This window comes from Gymnoscopelus microlampas (assembly GCF_963454915.1).
Source record: "Gymnoscopelus microlampas genome assembly, chromosome: 11".
NCBI classification, from domain to species: Eukaryota; Metazoa; Chordata; class Actinopteri; order Myctophiformes; family Myctophidae; genus Gymnoscopelus; species Gymnoscopelus microlampas.
Genome location: NC_139948.1, coordinates 13,088,846 through 13,108,371, shown reverse-complemented (window position 1 = coordinate 13,108,371; position 19,526 = coordinate 13,088,846). Strand labels below are relative to the sequence as shown.

At 40.7% G+C, this 19,526-nt stretch overlaps 3 protein-coding genes across 3 annotated transcripts; 2 read left to right on the top strand and 1 right to left on the bottom strand.

Moving 5' to 3' along the window:
- Positions 1-201: 201 nt before the first annotated feature.
- LOC311055416 (uncharacterized protein) lies at positions 202-3,115 on the top strand. The gene is made up of 3 exons (XM_084071607.1): positions 202-236; positions 1,517-1,958; positions 2,224-3,115. Exons 2-3 carry the CDS (start codon positions 1,523-1,525, stop codon positions 2,730-2,732), a joined length of 945 nt encoding a protein of 314 aa, XP_083927733.1. The 5' UTR covers positions 202-236; positions 1,517-1,522; the 3' UTR covers positions 2,733-3,115.
- A 4,401-nt stretch (positions 3,116-7,516) lies between these two features.
- Positions 7,517-11,031, bottom strand: LOC311054605 (uncharacterized protein; the record flags this gene model as incomplete). Its single annotated transcript, XM_084070612.1, has 3 exons — positions 10,596-11,031; positions 9,024-9,752; positions 7,517-7,572 (listed from the first exon to the last, which is right to left on the bottom strand). The coding sequence occupies exons 1-3, from the start codon at positions 10,789-10,791 to the stop codon at positions 7,517-7,519; spliced, it is 981 nt and encodes a 326-aa protein (XP_083926738.1). The 5' UTR covers positions 10,792-11,031.
- A 237-nt stretch (positions 11,032-11,268) lies between these two features.
- On the top strand, positions 11,269-19,521 carry alg1 (ALG1 chitobiosyldiphosphodolichol beta-mannosyltransferase). Its single transcript, XM_084071335.1, has 13 exons — positions 11,269-11,587; positions 11,881-11,958; positions 12,096-12,199; positions 12,675-12,823; positions 13,896-13,985; positions 14,442-14,555; positions 15,235-15,356; positions 15,536-15,574; positions 15,700-15,759; positions 16,016-16,126; positions 16,641-16,755; positions 17,250-17,325; positions 18,029-19,521. The coding sequence occupies exons 1-13, from the start codon at positions 11,281-11,283 to the stop codon at positions 18,167-18,169; spliced, it is 1,506 nt and encodes a 501-aa protein (XP_083927461.1). The 5' UTR covers positions 11,269-11,280; the 3' UTR covers positions 18,170-19,521.
- Positions 19,522-19,526: the final 5 nt, after the last annotated feature.

Here is a 19,526-nt window from a genome sequence, read left to right as displayed (position 1 = left end):
CTTACTAGAGGCTTAGTAACTACTTGTTAGTTTCTAACTAGTGAGTTACTAAATTATGTTGCACCACGTCTGTTTAAGGCATAACTTAACTAGTAGTGTGTAGACTGTCCTTAAAATCATGTATAGTCGCATACAATGACGTCATAGCTCCCGGATCCAATGAAGACGAGCGGTTTCTACACTAAGGAAGTAAAACTCGTATCGTCATATCGCCTTCATCTTCTTCAAAAGCAGCGGTATGTACCATTGATTAACTGACGTTGAATTATAACACTATTATGATAACGTTTTATACCGCAGCATTAAATTAAAACATGTATTTTAACCACTCGGCAGTCTGCACCACTTGCTATGTTGTACCTCTCCTTTTTGACAACCTATCCAAAACATAAACGTTTAGTGCTGGCTTAACCACGCTAAATAACGTTTCTCAGTAGCACTCTTGGTTTTACAATATATAGGCGAATCATTTTCCTCGATAGGCTATGTGTATCTGCGTGAAATGGACACATACTGTAGCCCCTAACCTCTCCCTCCGCTGTGTAGCTCCGAGATGAGGTTCTTCGTTCATCTCTGCTGTTTGAGCAGGACATTGTCGCACATTTTCCACTTTACATGTTTCTTACCCCTTTCTCTACATCGTATCCAAAAAGTAAAGCATTTCTGCCATTCTCTTAGATGTTTTAAGTTTTAATGCACCATAAAAGCTATCCAACGAGTTGAAGAAAGTATTTAATTCGCCTCGGTCTTCATCCGTATATATATTATGAAACCGGCTGAGGACTGAGGCAAATAAATACTTTCTTCAACTCGTTGGAAAGCTTTTATGGTGCGTTAAAACATCTGAGAGAATGCCGGAAATGCTTTACTTTTTGGATACGATGTGCAGAAAGGGGTAAGAAACATGTAAAGTGGAAAATGTCCTGCTCAAACCGCAGAGGGAAACGAGGAACCTCGTCGGAGCTACCATGGACATACATGCGTATGTCCACACACGCACACGCACACGCACACGCACACACACACACACACACACACACACACACACACACACACACACACACACAGGGCGTTCCACAAGTGGAAGTGTGGCGAGGATATTAATTGCGTTATTTTAAAGACCCTTTTAAATGTTGAATTAGGTAATAGGCATACCTTTTATAGCAGGGGTCTTCAACAGGGGGTCCGGGACCCCTAGGGGGTCCTCAGAGCTACTATAGTGGGTCCACCAAATCTTTGCGATAAGATTTTTTTAATTTTTTTTTACATTAACACTTGAACCCTAGCATCCCTATTCTGTGGAGAACATTAGCTAGTCAATGAAATCTCTGAAAAAGTTTAATCTGCAATAATTCTATACACTATGTAGGGGGGGTCCCTGCTTCATCATTCTCTGCTAAGGGGTCCTTGGGCTGAATAACGTTGAAGACTCCTGTTTTATAGAATTGAAGTACTTTGCTGGGTGTATTGAATCTAATCTAATAAACTTCTCATTAATATTTCATTTTCTCATCAGACCAAGATGGAAGAGAAGCGCAACAGAAAAAAGAACTTCAGTCATGATGAGATCATTATACTGCTCGAGGGTTACAAGGAGAACCAATCTGTTCTAGAAAGCAAATTTAACTCAACTGTTACAAATAGGAAAAAAAACGATGCATGGAACAAGATAGTAGATGCAGTAAATGCAAAGGGAGTTGAACAACGAGAGCTAAGAGAGATAAAAAAAAAATGGAGCGACCTCAAAACCCAAGCAATTGAAGACTATCCCAGGACAAAAACCTTCCCCACTGGTGGTGGTCCAAAACCGGAGCCAGGGCCATATTCCTCTATAATTATTGACATCATAGGAGAAGATTCTGCTTCTGTAATTGGGATTTCAGGAGGAGGCGTAGAAAGTGGGAAAAAGGCTGCTGCAACACCTAAACGGTCCAAACACACAGCTCCACCAACTGAAGGTAAACAGTTCATGACATGAAAGATAAAAGATCCAATTGAAATGTTATATTTAAATTAGCATTTTGTTACTAAAACTCCTTATAACCAAAACCCCAAAAGTTGACTATACCCCTACCCAGGGTAGAACAAAATGTGACATTGTTTTCTTCATATCTTTAAGATGTCCCCTTCATGAAATGGATTGTCACACTCTGCAGATAAACTAACTGGTTCCAACATATTATGCTAATACATTTTTTTATTCTTTTTTTTTTCTCCTCTTAGTTGCAACGGTTCCTGAAAGCCAGCAGAGTCTGCAGGCCACAGATGGGTTCTTAACTCCAGAAACAGCAATTGGGCTGTTTAGTTTGATCACTGGTGAAGACATCGTAGAGCAAACCCATAGGCAGGATTTCTCAGTCATTCCAGTTACCTCTGTTGCCACCCCAAGTACCTCAGTTGCCACCCCAAGTACCTCTGCTGCCACCCCAAGTACCTCTGTTGTCCCAACTACCTCTGGTGTCATCCCAAGTGCCCCTGTTGTCACCCAAATGAGTACCTCTGTTGACGGCAAAAGAAAGCAGAAGCGACAAAGTGAGGATACTGAAAATGTAGATGACTTGCGTCGCAAGCTTTTAAAGTTAGAATGCAGGAAGATAGAAGAAGAAACTTTGAAAATAGCAGCAGAGAGAGAAAAGCTGGCTTTAGAAAAACTGAAACTAAACCTTGAAATCCTAAAATTACAAGAGGAGCTCAAGCCTCGTGGTTACTCTTTCTCTGAAGTTGAATTGTAACCTTGCCTACACACTGAGCTAATCGTTATGGTCAGTGAGTGATGTCACTCAATTTGCTTAATCTTTATGTTCAGTGAGTGATGTCACTCAATTTGCTTAATTGGCTGTATGCCAGCACAATGAATTAATTCTTCATTGTTGGGATCAATAACAGTAGGCCTATACTAGGCCCAATTTGTTACAATGCAGTGAGACTACTGTCATTATTAATTCACTGACTAAGTTATACTTGAACATTTATTGTTTAGAAGATGTTATTTATTTACCAGATGTTGCTATTTATTGCAAAGATTGTTTAACATATTTACAGGTATGATGATTGTACATTGTTTGTATTTAGATATATGTACAGTATATTGATCATATTAAATGATGTATACATTTGTGAATTATTGACATCAATATGAATATATTTTACTGACCAAATGTTCTTTAAATGTATATCTCATTGACTTTTAAAATGTTTGGGATGAAGTATTTTTCTTTTAAATTCAGTCTTAACAAATCATTTGGAACAGATAACTTTAAACAGAGTTGTAAATATAAAGGTCACACGGGAGACATGAAAGATGTCTCTACACCACTCTGGTGCATTGTCCAATAACCCAAAACGAGGAGGCTTGCACTAAGAAATAAAAGTCAATTGTTTGCCATCCCTTAGGAAAGGTGACAGACATTTTATCTATCCAGTGATACTGATGGAGGTTGGAGTTATAGATGCGTTTACATGAAATTATTCTGGGTAATATACTGCCTAACTATAGCACCCTCTTGCATGCGAGCATCAAAGTCAGGTGCATCTTGTGGGACTTCATCATCAAGATCCTCTTCATCGTCATCAAGAGGCATCTTCCACAACCTTGCCATGTTGTGCAGTACAATGCATGCAGCAGCCACAACTGCTGCTCTGTCAGGTTCCATTGCAATCCCTATGGTAAAATACAGTGGTGGAAAGTAACTAAGTACATTTACTATGGTACAATTTTCTGGTACTTTTACTTTACTAAAGTATGTCCAATTTGGCAATTTTCAATACTTTATACTTCTACTCCACTACATCTCAGAGACAAAAATTGCACTTTTACTCCACTACAATTATTTGATTATTATTAAAAGACATACATTAACCACTTCAGCCCTATTTAAACTTTGGCTATTTGAAAATAGCCGATCTACAAGCTCACAATGCGTTAAGAGGCAACGTGTTGTGTGCTTGTAGATCATACATTCTGCATAATGTGTACTTTCTACTTTTGGTACTTTAAGTACATTTTAATGCCAATACTTTTGTACTTTTATTGAAGTATTTTGAATCCCGAACTTTTACTTATATATATTCTATATTGCAGTATTGATACTTTTACTTAAGTAAAACATTTGAGTACTTTTTCCACCACTGGCTAAGGGTTAGTCTAGAGAATAGTAGAGCCTATTGCTACTGCAGACTAAAATAATTTCATATTGGTCTGAATTAAAAATTGTGTGGACAAATATATACTTTATGAATTGATTTGCTCTATAAATGATAACGTGCCATATTGGTCAGAATTATTGATTTTGTGGACAAATATATAGACTGCTCTATGACTTGATTTGCTATATAGGCTAAATGATAAAAGATGCCTACCCTTTTGCAAGCACGACCATCTCTTCTTCAATACTCCTATACTCCTCTCAACTGCAGACCTAGTGCTGCAAAGGGCATAGTTGTATTTCTCCTCTGCCCTGTTGGATGGGTTCAAGTAAGGTGTCATGAGCCACTTTCTCAGTGGGTAGCCGGAGTCCCCCAGTAGCATCCCTGAAAACTGTCCAGCCTCAAATTCTTCCCATATGCTGGACCGTTTTAGGATAAAGCTGTCGTGCTTTGACCCGGGCCACTTCAGCACACAGTTTGTGAACATGAGATCAGCGTCACAAACCACTTGTACATTGATGGAATGGAAACCTTTTCGGTTCACATATGTGTTCTCATCCACTGTTGGAGGAGCTATTTTGATGTGGGTCCCATCTATGCATCCAAGCACGTCTGGAAAGCCTGCCATAGCATGGAACTTCTGTCTGGTGTCATTTTGTTTTTTGTTGTCCACTGACATGTACACAAAATTATTGATGCGCGTGCACAGGGCCAGCGCAACCCTGCGCACTGCCCTGCACACGGTAGACTTGTGTATTCGAAAGGAATCACCAACTAAATTTTGCAAGCCCGCCGATGCAAAGTAACGCAGGGCAACGCATACTTGGAGACTCGGGGAAAGCGCACCGTTCAAGTCGCTGTTGTGCTGTAGGTCTGCCGCTAGCATGTCCGTTATTTTCATAATGCCATCTCTCTTAAAACGGAGTCTGGCATAGATGTCAACATCATCATAAATGTCGAGTGGATGTAATCTGTCTCGCAAAATGCGTTGGCGAGGATGGGGTCGTTCGTTGTATTCAATTAATTCGTCGATAAAATCAATACGGTCTGCCATGTTGATAGTTACTCATAGGACTTAGTGCTGCCTAAAGGTGGTGTAAATATTTAGTTATTACTTAGAGATACGTCATAACTAATTTGTGTGGTGCAACAGCTTATATTTTAGTAATGTGTAAGTCTTGACTTTACACATTACTAAGCTATAACTAGGCTAAGTTTGAACTTAGTATGAGGTGGTGCAACCAGCCCCTGGTGTGTGCCTTGATACATTGCAGTTTTGAGGGCCTAAATGTGCTCAAAGGGTGCAACTTTGCACCCTGATATGTGATATGAGAGATGTTCGTAATGAACCAAATCAGTTTACTACATGTTACAGTCCCAATTATAAACTACAGTAAATGCAGTGTAACAAAATTATACAGAACATGAAAATCAAAAGATGCTTTGAAACCGAGTTGGCATTTTCCCCGTCTACACCAAATCTTTTTGCCAAAAATAGGCCACAACGTGTTGTGAGCTTGTAGATCTGCTATTTTTGGATAATGTTCCCCCCAGAATATGGATGTAAGTTGTTAAGGAAAAGATGATTCGTAAGACTTTATTTATGGAAACAGGTCCCATGTAATGCATAATAGCCTTATTATATTCTTATGTTGTGCCATTGTGGATTGTAGCCATGTTTCAGGGGACAACATTTACTCAGCCTCTACAGAGGAAACAGGAGCCATCAACACCAACCTGACCAGAGCTTGTCCCTGAGGAAAACTTCCTTTCATCTTTTTTTATTTATGCCCACTGATTGGTCATTTACCAAAACAATTCATAGCCCTAATAATGTCACAAATAGAGCAATATGATATGTTTCTTTTTATTTATTTTCTTTTTTCTTTTTACAAGCATGCTAGTATGGTAGCAGTCCCACCACTAAATCTATGCCTTATGATTTAAAATGCAAACACAAGACACTATCATCATCTTTAGTTCTCAGACTAAAACAAACTAAAAGTGACAAACAGTCCACAGAACACTTCTCATCTTCCTCACTGTGCATTAATGCTCATCTTCACCCCCCTATTTGTTTATACTATATTATGTATAACAAATATAAGACCTCTAAAACAAATATTTGCATAATCTTAATGTACAGTCATGCAATTATTACATACAATGTAACACCATCAAATGCATTTTTGGTTTCCTGGTACAGACCTGGCATGGCTGCTGTCATGACATCAATGGTCCTTGAGCTTTAACTGTTGAAATTCATGTAGTCTGTTGAACTGTAGTCACACAGCGCCAGGGTACAACTGAGTTGCAGCTCAAGTCCAAGCAAAGTGAGCTTCAAACAAAGTCAGATAATGCCACAAGAAAAAAAGGCTGTGGCTCTTTGAAGAACTGCTTTTGTATGCAGTGTGAAAACGTTGAGAAAGAGACAGAGAGAGAGAAGGAGGGAGGAAGACACAGTGATACAAATTAAATACAAACTTAAACACAATATGAATATAGAAATATGTATTCTCATTGCATACGTAATAACTGCACGTAAGTACTTGTACTAGTGTCTGAGCCATACTAGCAGATTTAAATTCATTGGAGCAAATAACCTGTCTCTGCTGAACTACTGCAGTTGTATCATCAGTGTACTGCCCTGTCAGGGTTTATTTTCTAGCTGACCGTCCCTATTATAATTATGTTGCTTATTACATCACATGGTTACCTATGAGCAAAATCAATAATTAGACATAAAAAGAAAATAACGCATTCACTTACAAGTGTTTGCTTTGATGGCAACATAAACAAAGCAGAACACAAGTCTTTTATTGAGAGCAGTGGTCTATTCACGGGAAATAACAGATGGCAGAATGTCCTGTTTGACTTAATAACTTGTGTTATTAGTGGCTGAAAGGGAGGGGATTATTTTTCATGTTGTCCAGGTTCTCCTAGGCTAGAGCATACAGTAACATTACATAACATAACATCAGAAGCTCAGATCAAAGTATAGCCTAAATAACTAGTTTGAATTGTGCTTGATATGTTATTGTTAGTGTGTAATACTGTTATCACTTTACATTATGTAATGATATATACTTTACATACATGATAAAAATAATGTCAATGTTGGTAACTTGCATGGCTACTATCGATGTGTGAATGAGTGACTGTAACGCATGCTTAGTAAAGGCCAGTCCACACAAATGCAACTCCTTGCTACATGCAACTACTTGCAACCATTATCCCCAATGTCAGCTGCAAGTTGACTTTCATACCATACTGAAATTAATGGAAACCAATGGATTCCTCTAAAATAAAAACCATGTGTGTGTTTGTAGTAATTAAGTAATCCTGTTGTGATCCTTAAAGCTCTCCTCCATTAAGGTGATGTGTCCTGTTGTCCAGATTCTCCAGTGTACTGTATGCTCCTCTTCGCTGGAGCATACAGTACACAAACATAACATCAGAAGCTTAGATCGGAATTGCTTGAAGTTGGTTAATTCGAATCACTTTTCTGTAAGCGAGCAGCACGCTCAGAGAACAAGAAAGTCAGTATCAAACGACATGTTCTAAAGTTTATTCAACACACAGCGAACATATACGTACATTTGAACGAAGCGCATTATGTGACCGGAAGATGTGAGTGATGGCTGGTGCAGAAGTAGCAATAAGACATGATATAGGAATAGATATTTAAGTATGTTGGCCTGGGCCGTGGCGTCGCGGTCCAGGCACCCTGGTTGAAATCCCTTAACAGACAGCGTGCCGCGGGTTCGCGTCCCGTTCCCGACGGCCTTTGCTGCGTGTCTTCCCCCATCTCTCTCCCCATTTCCTGTCAGCCTACTTTCACTATCCCTCTCCCAATAAAGCTATAAAAAGCCACAAAAAAAATCTTAAAAAAAAATAAAATATATATATATATATTTAAGTATGTTAACATATGTTAACAAGCAGATGACAGTTTCATTTCAACAGTGTGACATACTGTAGTACCTCGGAGATACAAAGGAGAGCAAATGGTGTCAGAAACACATCTATATACGTACACTCTTAAGAGTGAGAAAGTATAGTTACAAGGTTGTGTAACACTGGGCTTTGAAAAATGCCCACATACAGTACAGCATGAAAGATGAACTAAAATCCAGGAATTGAATTGTATTCTCTTAACATTCCAGACCCCTGATTAGAAAGCTACACGATAAAATACTATTACAAATACTACTCAATTTGGTTCCATTTGTCCATTCTCAGAGTTAAATGAACACTATGAATTTTACAGGGTAGAATGACAAGAACAGTGGGGTACTGTATTCAATTCCCTGCAAGCTAGAAACAGAGCACTTTTTTCTAGGGGTCCAGAGTAAATGGGGTCTAGTTTTATAGAAAACCAGCAACAAAATATCCAAGTAATGAGTAATCAGTAATGCCTATACCCACTAAGTGAGTAAAGGCAAATAATATACCCGCTAGAACAGTCAGGTAAGGTCAGAAAATTCACTTTGGGGGCATAATGCATCCTTTAAAAACAGTCATTGACATCACTAATGTCTTGATAGACGAAATAAAAACTCTAAAAAAATAGTCTCCTCTGGACATAATTTCCAGTGTTTTGCAAATTACAGTGGTTAAAATCTGTCATCGGGCAACTCAGACTTAGTTTGTTGCCGTGAGTCCATATAAATACAGCCTAGCAAAAAATACTAAATATCTACTCTTATACAGTTAGTACTAAATACATCAATGCAGCTCACTGTGGCACCAGTTTGGATGGATCTCATTAATATTTACTTATGTGTATGCACCTGCATGAACATGAAAATGTCGTTTGAGACTAGAACTGTCAGAGAAACACCTGCCACAAACATTGCAGATGTAGGGTTTCTCACCCGTATGGGTCCTCTTATGTCTGATCATATTGTGACGAGAGTAGAAGGCTTTACCGCAGTCGCTGCAGCTGAACCGTTTCTCGTGTTTTCCCGTGTGGATCCTTATGTGCACTTCCAGATTTGCTTGACAGTTGAAGGATTTACCACACTCCTTGCATCTGAACGGCTTCTCTCCTGTGTGGATCCTCATGTGCATCTCCAAACCGCTAAAACTGCCAAATAATTTCCCACAAACATCACAAACCGCTGCTTTCACATTGACGTTGAGTTGACATTGAAGATCCTTCTCTGTCTCAAAGTGTCTTGGGTTTGCGGTTGGTGTGCAAAGTTCTCCACTGTTCCCCCACTCTTCACTTCTGTCACTGTGTTCGTCTTGACTGGAATCGCTCACCCTCCAGTTCTCGTCCTTGTCTCTGATCTCGGGCTCAGAGAATCCAGGAGATGGGACCTCTTCATCAGCCTCTATGGGCATCTGCTCAGCTGTGACAGGTAGAGGTTCCTCCTCTTCTTTGTATATTTCATGCTCATTTTTCACACACTGAGGAGTAAATGTGTCATGGATGGTGTCGTCCTCTGGTCTTCTGTCCTGGCTGCTGCTCAAAGGTTCCTTGTGGCTCCTCTCAGTCTGCACTGGGGACTCTGGGTTCTTCTGCCTTGGACTGGAGTTCCACTCCTGCTGCTCAGTGAGGAAATCCTCCTCCCACACAGAGAGGTTGAGCTGTGCTTCCTCTGAGGAGCAGAAGAGGAGAAGAGAACATTCAGCAATGATTACAACATCTGTGTGTGTGCGGTGTCTCCTGACTCAACATACTTGTTCATTCTATTAAAGGGATAGTACAGTTTTTTCACCTTTGGATTTGACATCACACACAGGATGATTGCATAGGGTGTATACCAGTATGTCTGTATACTTCTATTAGTATTTTGTTTGAGGGTGTCTTTACTGTGATGTTACTCTTCTGTACTTCTATGCCCTGTATCTGTAACTTTTACTGCTGTGCTGTCTCTGGAGCCTGAATTTCCCCCAGGGCCAATAAAAGGTATCTATCCCAGGGTTTTTGTACAAACTTTGCAACAGAATGTTGCTAAACTTGGTGTCCAGTGGCCATTTCTCAGTAACTGTGGTGCTCATTTAAAAAACGTTTACCATCCCTTTAATACCAGCATCTCTACTGATGCCATGGTAACCATGGGAGCTGTGATATACTTGGTTAAAACAGCTGTGTAGTAATAGTAGACAGGTAGTCGTACAGTAGCTAGATGATAAGATATCTAACATCTGAGCAACAACTATTGAAATATGGTTTAACAGTAGCCCCATGTGTGACCTCTCCTTCACTGTAGCTCCAGCCTCCAGGACTCAGCCTGGCTATCACATGGTTCAGTGATTGGTGAATAAACATTTCATTTGAAGAGGGCATTTTAGCTGATTGAGTTGATTCTGCAGGCTAGATTGAGGCAATCACATGTCTCCACGTCGAATAGATACATTGTAGGCTATCTAACACATACCTGGTATTCAATTTTCTTTGATCTGTGTTTTATAAACGTATCAATCATACATTGACATACCAGATATTCTATTTAACCTGATCTCAGGTTGTAGAAGTGCATCGAGCATCTTGCGTTGTCGACTGATCTCTCGTTTAGACTGGAACATTTCTTCCTCGTATCCTGAGATCATCTTCTCAACAGCTTCCACGATCTCATCAGCAGCCGCAGACAGAAACTGCTTCACAAGGACCCGAAGACCTTGAATTTTAATCATCTTGGTATCTAGCTAAGTGGATATTATCACATTGATTGGTTGAGCAAGGGTTCTCCTTGTGATCACAAACAGGCTGATTCTCTAAAACTTAGCTGTGTTCCGAAAGCAGCCATGGCAGCTTGCTGTGAGCAGCATCGATTCTTTGTTTAATTCCGTTGCTGTCCTACGACTGCACTTTGGTTTCAGTACCCCCGGGTGTCCCGTCCATCATAATCTCCCTGCATGTCAGAAGATGCTTTATTGTAGTAGTAATAATTATCATTATAATAATTGTAATAATTACATATTTAGCACATTTCCTTAAAATGCTTACATAGGAAGCTTCTTGCAAGCGTGACCGCCTTTATTTCAGCATTATATGTGTTCCCAAATGGTGTAACTGTAATTACCAAATCGTACTGTAGGAGTCAGTAACACACACCTACTACAAACACGTCTGGTGCGAAAAAGAGAGGAAGAAGAGCCAGGTCACGTGCAACAACAACAACAATGGCGGACGCCTCCACGTCGCCCAATAATACGTCTGGAAGTCTTTTCGCCGTTTCTCTACTAGTGGCGGTGTTGGCGGTGGTCTTTTATTTAAGCAATGTCAGTGCGACGTCGTGGTCCCTGGTGTCGCTGACCGTCGCCGTCGTGGTGTGTCGGCTGCTGCGAGGGACGCGGAGACGGGACGGCGACACCGACCGGCGGGTGTGTGCGCTGGTCCTGGGGGACGTGGGACGCAGTCCCCGCATGCAGTACCACTGCCTGTCCCTCAGCACGCACGGATACCACGTTACCTTTGTGGGGTTTGCAGGTAAGATCTAGCCTCGGATCAAGACTATCGTAGATGTATTTTAATCGAGTCTGAAGATCTAGCCTCGGAGATGTATTTGATCGAGTCTTGACTTTTACTTTCGTATCTGCGAGAGTCTTAGCGACCCCCCCCCCGTTTGCCCTGGAATTTCACCAGTAAAGCCTGTATTTCTCCGAACATATACAAATGCAAAATATAAGGTGCTTACCCACGAATCAATAAAGTCTGTCTGTCTGTTTGTCTCTCTGTCTGTCTATTACTGACATGTCATTGATGCTGTCCTGTCTCCACAGGTACCAAACCCCATCAGGACTTACTTCAAGAAGAGAAAATAAGCATATTCCATATTAAAGAAGTGAATGGCATTCGAGGTAACTTCGAGGGAAGTGTTTTGTAGTAGTAATACATACTCAAAACTGTCATGGACATTTTCTGTTGACCATTCAGTGAATTAGCCTGAAACCAAAGCTGCATTAATACTAACTAACTTGCATGTGGTTCTTTTAAGTGGGACCCAGGGTCGTTACATATGTGACAAAGGTGATTCTCCAGTCACTGCAGCTTTTCTATGTTCTGATGAAGATGGACTTACAATCACATATTCTAATGCAGGTATATGTTCTTCAGGATACTGGGCGAGTGGCACCTAAACATTGTGGGCACCTCAATGTTAAATTGGCCATTTTCTTCCCCAAAATGTAAAACAAATTAATAATAAATGTATGCTTTGGAAAATGGTTGGAAATAATGTAAAGCATACATGATTTGAACATGCACAGTACAAATATAATGTATTTGGTCCCCCATTTATAAAATAAATGTAAATATTAAAATATTAAAAAGGTGTCCAGAGGTTTCAGGTGCCCCTTGAACTGGTTATTGCTGTTCATACATGTGTGTACAGTTGAGGCATTATTTCAAAACATGTATGGCATAATGTCATTTATTCTTCACATAGTCCTTCTCTCCCAGCCTCAAACCTCTGATATTATGTAGGCCAAACAAAGATACTGCACATTAAATGTACGTCTGTCTACCTGGATATAAAAATCCTTCACAGATGATGTCTTCTGTGTGTGTGTTCCAGAATCCCCCAGGCTTGCCTAGCATTGCCGTGGTGTGTCTGGTGTGCGTTGTGCGTGGAAGCAGATTCATCATTGATTGGCACAACTATGGCTACACCATCATGGCGCTCTCCCATGGGCAGAAACACCCTATTGTCAGACTGGCTAAGTGGTCAGTATATTGTTATGAATGTTACTATGCAGTCTAAAATTAACCTTGAATATCAGTAATGTTATCTCTACGGGCGCAACTCTTGCGCAATGTCTTAAAAACATGTAACCGGCTGAGGACAGGAGCGAGTTAAATACTTTTTTCAACTCTTTGGATAGATTTTATTGCCAGCTAGCACCTAAAACATCTGTGAGCGTTTCAGAAAAGCTTTACTTTTTGTGTGCAGAAAGGGGTAAGAAACCTGTAAAGTGGAAAATGTGCGACAATGTCCTGCTCAAACGGCACCGGGAAACGAGGAACTTCATCTCGGAGCTATACAGCGGAGGGAGAGGTTCCGTTGGAGCTATACCCCCGGGTGTCCCGTCCATCATAATCTCCCTGCATGTCAGAAAATGCTTTATGCTACGTCTGGAAGTCTTTTCACCGTTTCTCTACTAGTGGCGGCGTTGGCAGCGTCTTTTATTTAAGCAACGTCAGTCCGACGTCGTGGTCCCTGGTGTCGCTGACCGTTGCCGTCGTGGTGTGCCTAAAAGTAACCTTAAATACCTTCAGCTGCTGTTTGCCTAAACTGTAGAATTGGCAAGACACAGGAACCAAGCAACTTTGAATGAGGTATCATAAGCATCTCAGAAACAACTGGGATTTTGTTAGAGCTTACAGTCAGAGAATGGTGCATTAAACCAAAGATCATCCAGTCAGTGCCAGTTCTGTGGGCGAGAGAGGTCATAGGAGAATGGTCGTACTGGTTTAAGCAAACAGGACGACCACACATGCACACATAACAGTTCAGTACAGCAGTGGTGTGCAGATTAGAAGGGCTTCTCTGAATGCACAATTTGTTGAAACTAAACTAAGTACTTGGTTGACTTGACATAGTTTGAGATATTGATATTTTTCATATTTTGCCGCTTTACATGTAATATTGCATATCTAAATTCTATTGACTTGGCCTATGCTTTAATCTGTATCTGACATTTATTGTATATCATATCTACAGAATGTGTTGTTGGGATGATGGAGTGATGAATGATGTTTAGCGGTTTCAAAGTTTTATTGCCTCTATCTTTACCAGGTATGAACACTTCTTTGGCCCTCTGGCCTCCCACCACCTGTGTGTTACCAATGCCATGAAGGATGACTTGCTGAAGAACTGGGGCATCAAGTATGATTTTATTTCTTTTTTGCACCCATACATTTATCCAAATAGATTATAACTCAGGTATAAGTCATGTTGTTTACGTGCCTCGCCATTCTGTGACCCATTGAAGGTTGCTCTGTGTTTTGGTTCCTTTGTGTCTGTTCAGGTCATATGATAGAATAAGCACAGATTATGGTTTCCATACTTATCTTCTTGAGGTAGTATTTATTTAGCTTAGCACAACACGTGATGAGACACAGCTTGACAGCATGGTACTCAACTACCTAAGGGACTTGACACACAGAGGTTAAAACAGCAACCTTTGACCTTTTGTCAGAGAATCCTACAGTGTGAGTACCATTTCTTTGACCAGGGCATATATTAGATTTATGGATGCCACTTAGACCACATGTATCATAGTTCCCAAAAAGGACATTGAATATCTTTGGACTAATGGTTTGAATGCTTTGACCTCTGAAGGGCAACAACCTTGTATGACAAACCTCCTGCCATATTCAAAGAGACTCCAGTCAGTCTCCAGCATGAGCTCTTCATGAGACTGTCCAACACCTATCCTCAGTTCCAGTCTGATGGGTGAGTGCCCTGTGAATTAATCCACACATCTACCCACTGGGAGCCCAATTCAATAATATCGTCGCTGACGGGCAAAAACCTCCTATCCCCATATTCTAACTTTTTGTCTTTTTTCGTAAATTAATACCCTACTTGATCTACTACAGTGTCACACAAAAACATCAAAAGTAGCAGATCCACAAGCTCGAAACGCGGCACGAAGCGACGTTTTGGACATATGAGGTTTACACCCGACAGAGACGATATATTGGGTTGTCCTTCCTTACCTTAACCGAACGTACTTTACGTAATTTATTTCTAAGGGACCATGTGTACACTATTAAACGTAAATGTTGCCAGTTGATTTAGTGTACCAGATTTATCTTCAGCTAATTTCCATTTGCTGTCCCTTGGCGGGATCAGATTTCATGACACATTATAGACAGTAGACCCTGTTATCCTCACCACGATCCTTACCGATTATGGTTGGGCGGCATGTCAGGCACAGAAATTGGCAGATCTACAAGCTCACAATGCGTGGCACAGCCACGAGTTGTGAGCTTGTAGATCGGCAATTTTGGAAAATGTTCAGAGTGGCACAACTAAGGATAAATCGCCTACCCTTTCATCCCTTGCTTTTGTTTTCTTTTGCTCTCAACCCATTCCATTCCCTTCTACATTGTGTTTTATCATTTTCTAGTGTCCAGTGTGCAGAAGGGGAGGTGGAGAGGACGGCCTTCACAGCTCGTGACCTTGCAGTTGACACCGTGACCCTGACCCCGGATCGCTCTGCACTACTGCTCAGCAGCACCAGTTGGACAGGTGACTAAACTGTTGTAGTAGCCGTTTAGTTTTCCTTAACAACATAAAAATATAATAGGCAAACATTCTGGGAGAATAGCTGTTTCTCATAGTTACATATTGGTAAATTAACACTGAGGATCTACTGGGTATACTGCTGTTTGACAATGAAATGAAAAGAATTCCCTTTCTCCCTGCAGAGGATGAAGACTTCTCTGTTCTTCTGAAGGCTCTTGAAGGTAGGAGGTCTTTTTATAGAGCACTGTTCTCATCTGTTGTTTTGCAGAAACACACATTTTGTTGGCCATTTTAAAAATAATAATCATATATCACTTTTCACCGTGGTCTTGTTCCTTTTCAACAGAGTATGAAGGCTTTATTAAAAATGGAACCGCCCTGCCGTCTTTGGTCTGTGTTATCACAGGTAACTTGCTCAAATTCATAGATTAATTACCTTCTTATTGGTCAAAAGAGTACAGTGGTTCTCAAACATTTTTAATTTCAAAGACTCCCAAATTGATTTCTGCGGAACACCTGTTCCTCATTTTGTTGGGGAGCCCCTGGAACCCCCTTTAGGACCTCTGGGGGGTCCTCTGTCTTTACTTTGAGAGCCAGTGTTTTAGACTGGGCACTGTCAAGGATAATCTAACTTTTGTGTGTGTGTGTGTGTGTGTGTGTAGGGAAGGGCCCACAGAAGGAGTATTACAGGACACTTATAGACACTCTAGACTTTGAACACGTGAAGATCTGTACTCCCTGGCTGGAGGCAGAGGATTACCCCGTCTTATTGGGTATGTTTGATGTTACATGATGCTCAGTCCAAAGACGACATGTAGCAATACACAGCTGTATTGATGAGGTGCCGCCAAACAAAAGCAATACAAACATTTTATTACCTGCTTGTTGTGTGCACCTGTTCTGATAGTGTCACATTTGCAGGATTAAGCCCGATTCATTCTTCGTTGCACAGCGGCGACGACACGCCGAAAATAGCCACCTACAAGCTCACAACGCGCCACGGATGCGACGCGTTGTGAGCTTGTAGGTCTGCTATTTTCAGCAGACAACGCCGTCCTGTGACAGAACATAAATTAGGCATTGGCCTAGGCAGACCTCCAAAAGCGCTCTTTCTCATACAGTTTTGCTATTGTTGACTACTTTGTCTATTGGAAGCGACCATGTGTAGAACCCTGGGCGACCCAGGTCAACTGAAGTATAGTTTATAGGGTTTAATTGGTTTTGCTGACTGTGAGTAAACTGTTCCTTTTACCAAATTGAGCGCCATATATCTGCTTTCCCTCCCAGGTGCAGCTGACCTGGGCGTCTGTCTCCACAAGTCATCCAGTGGTCTGGATTTGCCCATGAAGGTGGTGGACATGTTTGGATGCTGTCTGCCTGTCTGTGCCATACACTTCAACTGGTAAACATCATGCCTCACAGACCATTGCACTGTACAGGGTTGTCCACACGATAACTATAAATATGTCACTTTAAAAATGAGTTCACACCACATCTATAACGACAATAACAGCGATGACTGATAATTGTTGGGATCACTTTCATTGTGATGAAACGATAGAAACACTGCCAGCCAATCAAATCCATCCAAATTTACAGAGTTCATCAGTGTGGATGGATGCACAAATCATCACTATAGTTAATCTTTATAGTTATTATTGGTGTGGATGGTCCTAAGTTCTTGGATCAGGGATGTGATTTTTCTACAAAGCATGACTCTCTAAGTCAAGGCCTCACACCCTCACATTTCACGTTTTCGCTAGCAACATTTGACATTTCAGAGACCCAACCCAGTTTCCCTTCTCTGAAATGTTCCCTGGAGCAAATACTGGTTGAGATGCTAGCTTAAGAAATGGGTTATACGTTTAGTTTAAATTAATATATTTTTCTCTCCAGTTTACGTGAGCTGGTGAAGCACGAGGAAAATGGCTTGATCTTCAAAGACTCTCAGGAACTGGCTCAGCAGCTGAAGGTGACTGGATATGAAATGAATTACATTGCAATGCTATATTCGGCACACTGTAAAGTCCTCAGTTTTAAAAGAGGTGTTATTTTTTTTTCCCCTCTAAAAAGTTAAAGCTCTATATTCTGCAGTTATGTCTAAGAGTTTGTTTGTTCAGTAACAGGCGTCTCCCCGTCTGCCCAACTCTTTAATACAGAAAAGACATTTTTAGGTGGGTCATCAATTTCCTCCACTCAGAAGAGAACCCATTTATCAGCTTCTTGTTTTTAATCAACATTTTATAGTGTTCAAATTACAATTTTGCTCTTTTTCTTTGTTGCAGCACTTCCAATTTCACTTGTTTATCCTGTATGAGTTCTCTCTCCTGATTGGATGAAATTGGTATCCCAAACACATGATTGCTATCGTAATATAGAGCTATTTAACACTTATTATAACAAATATATTACTTACACCGCCTTTAATTTAACTCACAAATGGAAGCAAACTAGTTCCCTCTGTGTACTCTGAGTTAAATGAACACTGAGGATTTACCATGTATGTGGAGAAGTATGGTGCATGCCATGGATCATAATATTCCAATATACATTTTAACTGTCCAGTTTGATCATTGTTTTGGTGGAAAAATAGCTAGTGTTCTCCGGCTGACAGGTAAAATCAACCTCCACTCATTATTGATTGTGTGTGAATGTTTGTGCGCGTGCCTTCACAGTCCCTCTTGTCCGAGTTCCTCAGTACAGAGGGCAGGCTGGGCGTGTTCCGGAGGAACCTCCGCACCAGCACAGGGCAACGCTGGGACGACAACTGGGACCAGAATGTCCTGCCTCTGATCACCACCCGTCGGTCGTCATGATGACCACCTTGTTGGAACCATGCATATCGTTGCTGTCGGGCAGAAACCTCTCATCTCCAGATTTCTAAATTAACGCCCTACTTGATCATACTGCAGCTTCACTTAAAAGTAGCAGATCCACAAGCTCAATGAATCCTGAAAAGTAACAGTTTTGGACATATGAGGTTTCCACCCGACAGAGACAATATACACACATGTAGATACCTCATTGGCCGCTGCTGTTCGTTGGAGTGATGCATCAACATGGCCTTCATATCGGCAGGTGGGGAAAGCCACACACCTCCCTTATAACATGTAGGTCTATTGAAGCAGGAGGTCTCTCATCACAGATCATCACAACTCGCTGAATTCTCAATCAAGCATTTTGATACGTCACACGTAGTAATGATATAGGATACTTGGTTAAATACATGTGCGTTTTCATACAGTACCTAAACACCTTATCTCATGTAGATAGTATCAGTAATGGCTATAAAACAATGTTTTAGGCGCAGCTACTGTACTGTATACATATAATAATTCATATTTCTAGCAGTGAACTTATATGGTGGTGACATTGATATACAATCCAGTGGCCAACGCAGTGTCTACGTATATTATGTGGATGACCATGCAAACACCAAAAGGATTGATGTTACAACGCTAACATGGAAAACAAAAGGTCATACAAGATAATAGGTGTGTTTTACCATGTAACGTTCATCAGGGCGACCAATGTCAGGGAAGTAGCATATTGGTGTGAATGGTCAGTAGTGACGGGTAAAGTAGGACATGGTATTTGGGTTTAATTTAGCATGAGTTTTGAGGTTTCTCTCAATTTACTATTGAGATCTGAAATTAGATTAAAAGGGACTTTGGCTCCGATTACATTCCAACAACCCCGACTTCCTTTAGGAGTTGCATGACTGTGGTCTGCTTTCGCTTGGCCTTTTCAGTCGAAAATGGTACTGACATCCATGTGAAATAAATGAATGTCATCGGTGTCACAGGAACCTCCTATGAGAGGGTCCCCCCCCCGCTCCACCAAAAGCATTTAGGGCAATCAAATATATTTTTGACCAAATACCTCAATATCAATATTGTGGGGATAATATTGTAATGTGACAAATAATAGCAACTTATTTGAGACTTTGACAAGTGATTAAAACCAGGAAAAGGCAACACTTATGCCAAATCATGATATGGAACATCCCAGCGATACTGTATACAGTATCTAGTCTCGTATCATGATAACGATATATATTGCCCAGCCCTAAAAACAATCATTCCAAAGGTATTTCCCACTCAAAAGCACTTGAATGACTGAACTTTTCTACAGTGTACATTTTGTGTAAATAAATGTTTTATTCTGTCTCGG

Coding starts and splice junctions, on each gene's coding strand:
- LOC311055416 (XM_084071607.1), top strand. CDS start 1,523: ATGGAAGAGAAGCGCAACAGAAAAAAGAACTTCAGTCATGATGAGATC. Junction 1,959..2,223: donor CACAGCTCCACCAACTGAAG/GTAAACAGTTCA, acceptor TTCTCCTCTTAG/TTGCAACGGTTCCTGAAAGC.
- alg1 (XM_084071335.1), top strand. CDS start 11,281: ATGGCGGACGCCTCCACGTCGCCCAATAATACGTCTGGAAGTCTTTTC. Junction 11,588..11,880: donor TACCTTTGTGGGGTTTGCAG/GTAAGATCTAGC, acceptor CTGTCTCCACAG/GTACCAAACCCCATCAGGAC. Junction 15,760..16,015: donor TTTGGTCTGTGTTATCACAG/GTAACTTGCTCA, acceptor GTGTGTGTGTAG/GGAAGGGCCCACAGAAGGAG.